This window comes from Penaeus vannamei, chromosome 10 (genome assembly GCF_042767895.1).
Source record: "Penaeus vannamei isolate JL-2024 chromosome 10, ASM4276789v1, whole genome shotgun sequence".
Taxonomy (NCBI): Eukaryota; Metazoa; Arthropoda; class Malacostraca; order Decapoda; family Penaeidae; genus Penaeus; species Penaeus vannamei.
The window spans coordinates 13,765,298-13,777,797 of record NC_091558.1 but is presented as its reverse complement, the minus strand read 5'-3'; the positions used below and the strand labels follow the sequence as shown (position 1 = coordinate 13,777,797).

Below are 12,500 nucleotides of genomic sequence, written 5' to 3'. Positions count from 1 at the left end.
ATATATATTTATATATATATCTAAATATATATACATATATCTAATATATATATAAATATATAAATATATAAATATAATATGCATATATAATATATACACACACACACACACACATACATACATATATATATACATCCTAAAATCTTAGGGGACATGTAGGGAATCTTTGTTTTTCTTTTTTTCTTTTTTTTGAGGGTGGGGGTGGGGTGGGTCACACAGCGGTCCCCCAAACGAACTGATTTAAAAACTGTAAAGCAAACTCATTTTCTGTAAAGACGAGCCAAATTTTCCGACAAAAATATACTTATTAGAATGCAAAAATGAAAAACCCTAGCCAAGTATCACATTTCATATAACAAAGAACGTGGAAAAAAGAAAAGCCTGAGCCAAGATCCAGCCTCATAAGATTCAACAGTGTTGCATGAATGAATGAACGAATGAACCCCAGCCTAAACATAAACTACAGTACGAACCTTTCAATGGCTGTGCTTCCCCAGCTAATTGGCGTATTTCCCATGAAAAAAAAAAAAAAAAAAAAAAAAACTTCCTGACCTGGGGGCTACACCTCTGGATCCCCTTTGCCAATCACTAAGTTTCTCTAGCCAGTTTGGTAATTTATTATTTTATAACTAAAAATAAAAATTTAAAAAATTACTAATTCAACCAGAGGATTGTTATTGCTCTGCTGCCCATGAAGTAAAAAGTGTGGATGTGTAGTTTAATACCAAATTTGCACTGTTGCTTGCTTTTGTGTGATAAATCTCACTACAGACAAACCATTTTACTGTATTCGTTAAACTCTCTAATACGGTATGTCCACAACGACATAAACGACATTGGTAAATTGTGTATTGTTGCGCCATACAAAGACATCACATCAAATTTTGTAAAGCATAAAATATGAATAGATTAGAGAAATTAGTTAAATTAATGAATGTAATGGTAGTATATAACATTTGGAGGCAAAGTATGGTAAATCAAGGTGAAATTATGAGTAAATGTTTATAAAACGTTAGAAAGTAGCACATGTACTACTTTCCTGAGTTGTATGGTTTGTTTACAATGACTTGACAATAAACAATTTCAGAGCAGCAAATTTTGGTACTATTGTTTTAATATTGTAATACTGTGACATAATTAAACAAACTAAACCTAATCGAATGGAATTTATACACTATGATCTTACCACAGGAGCCCCTTGGACCCCTGTGGGGTTTATACCATGAATTGTGTACAATGGGGCACTTGATGGGCTGAAATATAAAGCTGTGATAGTTAATTTCTATTTCTTCTGCATAGCCACTATAGTATCTTAAAAATGAGTTGGAATTGACAACGCTGAAAACAAAACATTTCTCACTAGCATTTTGTCAGAGAATGGAAACTGCCCAACTTACTGAGAGTGACACAAAGAGATAGAGGGAAATGGATACCGCACTGAAAACAAAACATTTCTCACTGGCATTTTATCATGGAATAGAGTCTCCCAGTGCTGTCGAAGATAATATAACCAAAAGTGACACAGAGATAGAGGGAAATGGATACCACCATCTTATAGAGCATAAGAAAGAGAGATAAACAACACCATTCAGAGCCTATGTCCACAACACCCTCACACAGCCTGAGGCCGTAACACACTTACGACGGGTGTCACACACGAGACACCCGGAAAAATATACATTACCGCCCGTCCTGCCAGTGCGACACTAGATCGGAGCTTGCGCTCTGATTTTGTCGCCCATTGTTCCCTGACTCGCCCATGCGCTGATTTTGAAGCCACCCAGAAAATATCATTTACTGCTTGAAATTGTACTGTTGCTAGTGGGTTAATCCTGCATTTTCTATAAGTTGGCATGAAGTGCTAATAAAGGGGGTATAGGGGAGTTTGTCCTCCCTATTGTCTAGGGAATAAATAGAAGGTAAGAAAGGTTAGGTTTGGATGAAGCACCACTCTCGGTAACAAATACCCTGATCAATTTCAAGGTGGTGAAAAAGAGCACGTGAAAAGGTTTTTGTACAGAGTAGGGTAATTCCTATCAAAACATATCAACAAAATTTTGATATTTTTCTGCTGGAAATACAATGCTCTCTACAATATGGGGCATAGTTTCTTGTGTCAATGAATCATTGAGGTGATCTGAGTACCATTTCCGTTGGCAATTTTGATTTGATAGTCCCGATAGTAGGGGATGAAGTATATCTGGGAAATTATGAAGTAAAACAGACTGCAATAAGAAGAAAAGAGAACAAAAAAGTGTAGAGCCTGAAAAGGGGAGGGGGGGGAAGGGGGAAAAAAAAGGGAAAAAAAGAAAAGAAAGAAAGAAAAAATAATAATAAAAATATAAAAAAAATAAAAATTAAAGCTTCCCAATGAAACTATGGACATGCCTACCATCTTTAGCCCACTAGCGCCAGTACATTTTCAAGCTGAAAATAATGTTTGCAGACGGCTTCAGGAACCTACCCACACACCGCCCACCATGGGCGACACAAAATCAGAGTGCAAGCTTTGATCTAGTGTCACACCGGCAGGACTCCCGGTAATGTTTATTTTTCTGGGTGTCTCATATGTGGGACACCCGTCGTAAGTGGGTTACAAGCCTAAAGGAAACCTACCAACTTCCGATAAAATCTAAAAGAATTCAACCCATTCTTTCAATAAAATCTATGGGAATTCACACCATCCAAATCACCAGTGGTAATTGTATAATACGTCCTGACCAATAAACGAACCTAACTCCACGTCACAAACTATATTCAAGAATCAAAACAGCCATGACTAGGCACTGCCTGAGAGGAGAGTTGACAAGGAGCTCCAACCCCAACAACCACACGAAAAACACCTTAGTATATACGGAAAGATAGAAGTGTCCACACTGTAAAGATGAAACCAAATACCTTGCTTCTCTCTACTGTCTGGATTGCTTGGTTTTAATCACTTTTTTCTGCATTTGGAGCATTTAATGGGCTTAGATATCAAACTGGGATGGTTGCTGTTTATTTATTCTTTTTTACCACTGTATAGTCTTAAGAATAACCCAGAATCAACACGACACTGAAAATGAAACATTTTTCACTAGCATTCTATCATGGAATGGTCTCCATGAGTATTCAAAAATTACCTTAGGAAAAATGCCCATGCACAAAGATTATTGTAAAGAACTACATAAATTAACATTTAAACAAATAAAGAAAGTATATTAACATTAATAAAAGGCATTTCAAGCAAAAATGTGGAACAGCAGAGACACGATTAGCAAAATATCATATTGACAAGTGCATAGTAAAACATAACTACTTGGCACCTCGCAGTTATGAGTTATGTGGTCAACGTAGTATTTTTCCTCATAATGTAAACAAGATGAGCGACTTAGTCTCTAAGCGGCGATATGCAGTGGCTATTTTCATCTTTTAGCAGCCAATAAGTGGCTGCTAGAGCTGTACCTATGTTGTTTATGACCATCTCTTATGCTCTGTAAGATAGTGGTGTTCATTTCCTTATCTCTGTACGTCGCTCCCAATAACTTAAGCTAAATTTTCCTGCAACAATTCCAATAATGCTTCATTTTGTCATTCAGCCCATTATAGGCAAATTTACCTTGTACTATATGGCTTTGGGAAACTGAAACTATAACTTTTTTGCAACTAATGGAACATTACAAGTAATGAGAGGAGCTAAGAACAAGCCAAGGGAGTATCTCTGCGGACATCAAGAGAGCTTCTTATAATTCAAGTGAAATTCCCATTCCTTATGTCATTGCTGCTTACCTCTTTGATTCATCTACAGAGTGATTCTGAGCAAAGAAAGAAAAATGTTTCGAGTATTGTTTCTAATACGTCCACAGAACGGATCACGACAATTTCGGTATCATTTAATTCCTATCATCATTACAGTGCAAATAAATATGTTATATTGTGTGAAAACCCCCCAACCCCCACATTCTTGGCCCAATAGCAAGGGAGGGCATGAAAGGTACCAAGGAAATTATGGGGTAAAATGTAAATGATATGTACAGAATCATTCACTATATTGACTAAGATTTTCCATGGGGTCCTAACCCCCGCCCAGGAAAACAAAAAATCCTTGGTAAATTTACAGTGGATAACAATCAGGGTAACAATAAAAAAAAAGTATGTAATGATTACCTTGACATAACCTATTACACTTTTCATCTATGGCATAAGATGCACAAATCAAAAATAAAGGAGATACATGACAGAGATGAGAGAAAATTGACCCACCTTTTCCCAAGTTCTTCGCCATATTGACATCGCAAGCATAAACAATGCCATGAACACTTATATCATTCCTGCCCTCTTTCAAGTAGTTCATGAATTATTATGCGCTTGCGAAGACAAATATTTTGTAAATTTCAATGTCTGATTTTAGTAATTCATGTATTTTATGCATTCCTTTATTTTAAGTACTTTTCTTTTTACGTGTTTTGATAGTTTTATGCTTTTCTTTACAAAAGCCTAATGTGCACTTACACTTTCAACCAGAACTTTCAGTACCTCGCAATCGCCATTCTTCAACAAAACGCCATTGAGGACTGTTACATTTTCAGTGTTGCGTCTATTCTGGAGCTTTAGTAAAACAAAAAGTGGCTATGCAGAAGAAATAGACCTTAGTAACTACCACAGCTTGTTATTTGAGCCCATAAAGTGCCCTGAAGTGCTGGAAAATGTTATTAGAAACCAGGTGATTCAGAATATTGACAGAAATGAAAGAAAGTTTCATGCCTCGAGATATAAAGGTGTTTGGTTTATTCTCTAAGGAATGTATCCAGCTCTATCTCCCCGTACACAGTGAGGTAAAGAGAATGTTTCCAGGGGGTATTAGAGGGTAGAGCCCCTCATCAACCCACTCCTTGGGTAGTGCCTGAAGGGCACACCTAGTCAAAGAAACTTAAACTGTTGAATAAAGTTTGTGACACGAAATTACGTTGCTTTATTGGTCAGGACGTATTGGGTGCAGTAAGTTTCCTTAGAATTTACCGAGAGCTGGGTTGGACATGTCCATGCAGTTTCATTTGCCAATTTTAAGTTTTTATTGATCTATTTATGTATCTTATTTATTATTATTATTATTTTTTTATTATTATTTGTGTGTGTGTGTGTGGGGAGGGGGGGCTGGTTTATGCATTTCTGTTATCAATTCTTCTTATTTCAGCATGTTTTACCCCATAATTTCCCTGATATACGTCACGCCCTCCCCTGCTATCAGGGCTTAACATATCAAGATTGTCAGCTGTAATTGCTACAGAAATGATCCATCATATTCATTCTCATTACATGAGAATAAATCTGATGATATAAATATTGTCTGCAAAATCCTGATTGTTATAAATGGTAAAATAACCGAATCCTCCACTTATTCATGGCAGGAGAAAGTGTTGGAGACTTGGCAACACCACTAGCATGGCAGTTGTACACTCTAAGTTAGTTCAGGCTACACGCGTAGATAGAGGCTTAATTCATTACTGCAATATCCGAAGTAGGTCATGTGTTACTACACGCTTGTCAAAATGATATTTGGCTAATTATCAGTGTCTGCTGTTACATATTTATGCATTCAAATCCTTTCATTAATGTTATTACACTTCATTTACATGTTTTCAGAATTATCTATACACTTATTTAGAATTATGTGCACATCGTGCGTTTCACACTTTCATTCGGCAGCTGCTAGGTTTGGCAGATCAGTAGTCATTCAGTGACAGAACACCAGTGAGAAATGTTCTATTTCCAGTGCTGTGTTGATTCTGGGTTATTCTTAAGACTATACAGTGACAAAAAAGAAGTAATAGACTTCAGTAACCATCCCAGTTTAATATCTGAGCCCAAATTCCCCAAAAAGTTATTAAAATAAAAGCAATCAAGATGGTGGAAAGAAGTTTTACATTTCTAGATATAAAGGTATCTGGTTTATTATCATACGTTGTGATTGCAGCTCTATCTTACCCTACATACTGAGGTGAAGTGAATGTTTCCAGGAGATCATGGGCCATCAACCCTCCCCTCGGGCACTGCCCAGAGAGCACACCTAGTCACAGCAATGTAAATTGTTAGATAGGTTGATTTATTGGTCAGTATGTTTTTAGGGGGTTTGGAACATGTCACATCCCATAGAGTTTGCCGAAAGGTGGGTTGGGTTCCCGTAGTTTTTTAATTTTGGTGTATTAGTCCGTAGAATTTCAAAGATGGCAGGTACGTCTGTAGAGTTTCATTGGCCAATTTTAAGCATTTATTGTGCTAGTTTTATTGCAAGCCCCCCATCATCCCCCCGGGACACATTCTCTCCACCTTAGTATGCATGGCAAGATAGAGCTGCACTTACACAGTAAAATAATAAACCAAATACCTTTATATCTGCAACCGTCAAACTTTCGTTCTCTTCCTTCTACCATCTAGATTGCTTCGATTTTAATCACTTTTTTCTGCATTTGGAGCTCTTGGTGGGCCCACATATCAAACTGGAATCATTACTGAAGTCTATTTTATCTTCTTTGTCACTGTTTAGTCTTCAGAATAACCCAGAATGAACACAACACTGGAAACCCAATATTTCTTACCGGCTTTCGTCTCGAAATGAGCGGGCCGGCTAGGTGTCAACCTGGCAGCAGGCCAGTGAGTGAAAAGGACGTATGAAATGCAGAATGCGCACGAATCTAAATAAGGCTATAAATCAATCTTAAAACACGTAAATGAAGTATGAGGACATTAATAAAACACTTTAAGAGCATGAATGTGTAACATTATACACTGATAAGTAGCCAAATATTGTTTTGACATGCACGCAATGATACTGGAATTACTAAGGGCATCGCATTAAGGAATGCGTTCAGTGTTATGTTTTTCTTTGCAAGGTAAACAAGCTCATCAACTTTGAATTTGAAAGGCGAGCGCGCATTATATTTTCATCATTTAGCGGTGACTGTTAGGCCTCTGCATCTTGTACCATATCCTCTCCCACTCTATTTCTTCCGCTCTATAAGATGACGGGGTCCAATTTGCTCTATCTACGTGCGTCGGTCTCTGCCATCTCTACAAATACATCAATTTTTCCGACTGTCTCAGGGAGGGGCATCACTATCAGTGACAATTACCCCTCCCTGTTATTGGGGCCAAGAATGTGGGGCTTTGCAGGTATCCACACAATAATTTCTATATATTTGTTAACTAGACAGAGAGGTATCCAACAATACCAAAATCAAGATCGGTTATGCGGACCTGTTAGAAAAAAATTACCATGTTTTGCAGCTCTGGTCATCTTTTTTTCTCAAAACCCATCTGTCTACTGATACCCGCAATTAATTCCATCCATAGTCTGCATATCTCTCCCTCACTACACCATAAATTACACCAAGCAATTAATATAAAACTTGTCAAAAGCTACATCTTACTGCCTATCATTTTATATCTGAGAAAAATGCCATAACGATCATATTAATCAATATGAACGCCCATGCCCGGCATTTCTCGGCATGCAATTATGGCAACATTATACCGGTTTAGAGAGCGGATAAAAGGTGACTTAGAACTTTGGTGATGATCTATCAAATGAAATCAGGTCAAGTGCAGATCATTGTAAAGGAATCAAACGTGTTTTATATAGTGACAGCTGGACATTGTACTGCACGTACACTGAGACACAAGTGTATACTTATATCTTAAAAAAAAAATCCTTACCTGAATCAGGGCAGCCGATGCACACGTGGATCCATAATATGAGGGTGCGAGATCTTTACTCGAAAACCGGTTCAGTGGTTCCATTTTGTACATGCATCCCGGCAATTGCACGGCACTGGGCATTTTCACCTGTTTTGGCAATTCATACATGGGTGTTGCGACCGACATTGTGCAGAGTTTAAGTAACGACTGTCCCTCTCTCTGAGCGCTCACACAGCACTGCCGGTGCAATGGGTGCCTCTCCTGTTATATTTGTGTATAAGGTTTTGGAGGGAGATACTTGGGATCGGATTCCCTTTCTGGCCCGATAGAGTGTCGGAATCCCGTATTCAAGAACTGAATTGGTTCCGCTAAATGTAATTACTGTGCATGTAATAAAATTTTTATTGGCTTTGGTGGTTTTGAGAAACACGTTACTTGAACGTCTTGAACATGAGAAATGCATTTTCATCCTTTAGATTTAATTAAACTTGACCTTTTCATACCACATGCTTCGCTGCCACATCGCCTCGTATCGATTTGTCATTTCGCACATTTCACCCTTTTTATTTCCTATGTAGCTCTCCCAATGTCTCTGGGAAACTGTGTAACCCGAGTCCCATATTGCGCCTTCGAATTACTTTAGCGAAATAAATGGGTAATGTCACAACACAACCTGTTGCCTAGACGACTTGCAACCCGCGCTCTGATTGGCCGAGGGTGTGAATGGCGTCTGCCTCTTTTCTCTTCTCAAAGTCGTCCCGAGGAAGTTATCCGTCACCACAACCTGCTCATACCATCAGGAGTGCCGTTGTTCACGCGTCCCTTGGGGAAAATGTGAATCAGGAGTCCCCGTTAGTTCAGGTCGACTAAACGTATCAAATTGGTGCTCGTCATGGCGGGCGAAAGGGCGAGCCAATGAGCGCGGGCGAGACAGAGCGTTGTGTGCGAGGCCATGGCAGGCGGCTGCGAGCCTATTTCCCGCTGAAGCAAGTCTTTTCTCGGGAAGCAAAGACCTTTTCCGCCTCACCCCCTCCTTTGAGTGTTCGTAAGTGCAGGCCAGCGGGCGACATGTGCGAGTGAGGGCGCGGGGGCGTGAGGAGAGAGACGCAAATGGCGAGAGATGAGCTGGGTCACGTGACCTTGCGCTGAAAAATGGCGGCGGAGTTTGGGAAGGTTTGAAGGCGACGCGAGAGATGTCAGTCGCGTTGGTTTGTTTGTGTTTACGCTGATCAGGGACCAGCGCCCTCGCCACAGGTGCTCTCAGCCTCCGGACCGGCGAAATGTCCGAGAGGAAGAGGAAAAGAGGGCGGCCTCGCTCCACTCCAATGCTGAGTTATGGGGCAGAGATGAAGATGAGAAATAGCGTAACGAGAATAATTAAGAAGCCGAGATACCTCTTAGATCAGGAGGAGGACAGCAACCCCTCGAGGTCGTGCTCGCCCTCAAGATACCCCGAGGGCGGGGAGTTTCGCGGCGTCGGCGGTGCCCACAGCAAGAACAAGCGGGGATATAACCCTGACATCGACGACAAGGACTCGGAGTACCTGTATGGCTCTGACTTCGAGGTGGAGGAGATCTCAGAAAAGGAGGAGTACAGTGACTCCAGGAGCGTGAGTGACGATGACATAGACATAGGGGAGTTGGATGAGGACGAGGGACTGTCAGATGGGGAGGCGTCCATTTCCAGCTTCAGCACCAATGGAGGGACACCCTCCAAAGTGCCTAGCTCACGCCCTCAGACGCCTATCCCTGTGTGGCTGCAGGACCGGGATTATCCTCCCCTGGAGCTGCCCGAGTCGTCCGATGACCTGCTCCTACCCCAAGCCTATGTCCTGCGGGCCGTGAGTATCTACGAGGTGTTGCGGCATTTCCGCACACTGGTGCGGCTCTCACCCGTGCGGTTTGAGGATTTCTGTGCAGCTCTTATGGCGGAGGAACAAAGCTCCCTGCTGGCTGAGGTGCACATGATGCTGCTGAAGGCCCTTATTCGGGAGGAGGACTCTCAGCAGACCCAGTTTGGGCCCCTCGACCAGAAGGACTCCATCAATGTCATCCTCTACTTTATTGACGCGCTGACCTGGCCAGAGACTCTCCGGCTGTACCTGCAGAGTGACTATGAGTTCAGAGACACACTTTCCATCCTGGACAGTTGTGACTACCCATACACATCCCTCGAGAACAGGTTTGTTTTGCCGTGACAGTTTTCTTTAGTTTCAGGGTCAGAGAAGGCTTTATAGGTGCCAGTTTTGCTATCCCATTTGTAGAATATGGTAAAAACATTGTGGAATTGCTGTTAGGTTCATTTAGCTAGCATAGGGAATTTAACTTACCATTGAACATGTTATGAGTTTTTGAAAGTAGGTTCTCTATGATGCGCATTTTCTGCACAGGGGAATGAACGAGTCCTATAAAGCCTCTCAAAAAAAAAAAACATTTATCTAAAATGCCATAGTTTATTTTTTATTTTTTTTGACTGAATATCAGATTGTGAATGAAGAAAAGATTTGATACCTTATGATTGAGTTTCAACAGCCAGTCACAATGCCTTTTTTTATTTTTATTTTTTTACATAGGCTGTGTATAGCACATGTCTTAAGAGTTTAAATCAATGTACTGTAATTGGTTGCCAAATGTATCCATAAATTGTAGATGTATTGTCAAGTATGGAACCAAGCCAAGCCAAGCTGTTTTACCATTGTACAGGTTGTAAATATTTATTGGCCTTTGCCTAAGTGCAGAAGGCCTGATGCCATACTGTCTGACACCACTGCTTTCGTGTATATTACATGTAAAATTTGATGATCAACTAATGATTAGAAGACTGGGTGTTATCCTTAAACAGATTTTTTTTGTGTGTATGGGAGTTGGACACCTTGACAGTATATGAAAATGGTTGATTGATGGTATCTACAACATTTAATATCAATGACATTTCTATTAGTGATTGAAAGTAAGAGTTATTTAATACAGTAATATGGGTATTTGTTAACAAGAGCAAAGCACCCTACAGAGACAAAGTCCCAAACCCAGGGTAGCATACAAACCCAAAAATTCAAACCAAGCCTTTCCCACTTTTATTTATTCCCTAGACAGGGTAGGCAAGCATCTATCTCTGTGTTGCTCTTTGTAACATTCATTGAAATATGATAATGGTAGCATTTCCTTCAGCCATTATCCTTCACTGTTTTTGTCTTAGTTTACATGTACTTGATGTAAAAAAATGTTTAAATAAAAACATTACTGTACGTTCAAATCATCCTCTTAAAATAAATTGCTGAAGACTACCCTAAAAAACATTTCTGTACGTTCAGATCATCCTCTTAAAATAAATTATTGAAGACTACCCTAAAATCAACAGGTTTATCATAAGAAAGGCCTTTCATGCTGCTTATTATCAGGGGCTTTTAGAAGGTCAGCTGATCTATGTGTTGTATTCTTAGAAATGTATGTATTATAAGTTTAGTTTGTGATATCTCAATATTAATTGAAGGAAGGGACTACTAGTATGGCAGAAAAGCTTCTGATTGGTGTCCTGCACATGCATGATGAAAGAAACAAGGTGGTAGCGTCTTGACACGAGAAGATACCAATCTTGATTAGGTTAGATTACGTTAGTTACGTACTTTTATCCATAAATTGTTTATATCTGCACACGCATTTGCGTGCGGTCTGTCTAAATGTGAGAAATCGGATATGGCTAGTGTACACGTAACCTCGGACTTCATTGAAATATCCAGTTCAGACACTCCTGTTATATATGTGGTGGAAATTTATTGTTCTTTTACATGCAGCAGGTGTACGACCCAAGCAAGTAAATTGTAAAAGAATGGCACATATTACCAGTTCAGTATATAATTTGTGTTGCCTGGGCCACTTGAAAAATCCCAGGTTCTCTTAGGCCTCACAAACCTGTTGAAAGGAATAGGGAGAGTGCTAGGTCACAAAATTAAATTTTTTCATGAAAATGAACATAATTTTTATTCAAAGCACATCACAACAAACAAAAAACTGAATTATATGAGTTCTAGTTCTCATACATGGAAAGAATATCCTTTTTTCTTTTGGGAATAGTTGAGTTGTATGATCAAAAATCACCAGAATCTTGTTCTTATCAGTTACGAAAGCCTACAATCAAGAGGCTGACATATTTTTGTCATGTCAAGTGATCCCCGTTATACATTGCGCTTTGGCAAATGCCAACAGACCTTCACACATATTTTTTGATAAGATGTTTCTATGCTTGTTTACAGCTATATATGTATTTTTTTTAGTCATGTTGATTATATTGTTCATATATTTGGGTACGTTGATACAAACAAATTATGCCAGTGCAAACTAAGGATGTAGGAATATTTTTCTTTGATTGGGAAATTAGTATTTTTTATCCTTTGTGACATTCCCTTGACAAAGGGAAAAATATTTAACCTTTTTTTATTCATAGAGATATTCATCTTAAAGTTGGTCTGGTGTAGAACTATTTGGTATAGATGTATAGCTTTTTATGTTTGCTGAAGGTTTTAAAAACAAGATGAGCAGGCTTATGCAACATGATGCAATAGCCAAGGTGCATACATTTCCTATTGTTTGTATAAAAAAAAAGTCCATCTTAATATTCATGTAGTTTTTCAGTTTGGAAGAGAATAATGTAGTACCTACATTGTTTCTTTCCTCAGCTTCATGCCCCCCCCCCCCCTTACACAAAAAAATGATTATATGAAAAAAAAGAATAGGAATTTGTATATGCAGAAGCAATTTCATGAATTATGTTTGTTTATGTCATGCTAGGTTAGTTTTCAGCTTAGTTTAGTATATGATAATTCATTACA

General features: G+C 39.2%; 2 protein-coding genes across 7 annotated transcripts in view; one reads left to right on the top strand and one right to left on the bottom strand.

Moving 5' to 3' along the window:
* LOC113822435 (aminoacyl tRNA synthase complex-interacting multifunctional protein 2) overlaps positions 1–8,326 on the bottom strand; it is a 28,277-nt gene extending 19,951 nt beyond the window's left edge. For 2 of the 4 annotated variants that reach the window (XM_070126364.1, XM_070126365.1), the window contains exon 1: positions 7,693–7,950. In XM_070126364.1, the coding sequence (XP_069982465.1) occupies positions 7,693–7,860 (168 nt within the window). In that variant the 5' untranslated portion in view covers positions 7,861–7,950. Of the gene's footprint in view, positions 1–7,692 lie in introns of all 4 variants that reach the window. The other 2 variants (XM_070126367.1, XM_070126366.1) reach the window with 2 other exon arrangements.
* The window catches only part of E(bx) (nucleosome-remodeling factor subunit NURF301 E(bx)), a 56,963-nt gene continuing 52,540 nt past the window's right edge, over positions 8,078–12,500 (top strand). For 2 of the 3 annotated variants that reach the window (XM_070126362.1, XM_070126360.1), the window contains exon 1: positions 8,078–9,856. In XM_070126362.1, coding sequence (XP_069982463.1) covers positions 8,955–9,856 — 902 coding nt within the window. In that variant the 5' untranslated portion in view covers positions 8,078–8,954. The remainder of the gene's footprint in view (positions 9,857–12,500) is intronic. The other variant, XM_070126361.1, reaches the window with a different exon arrangement.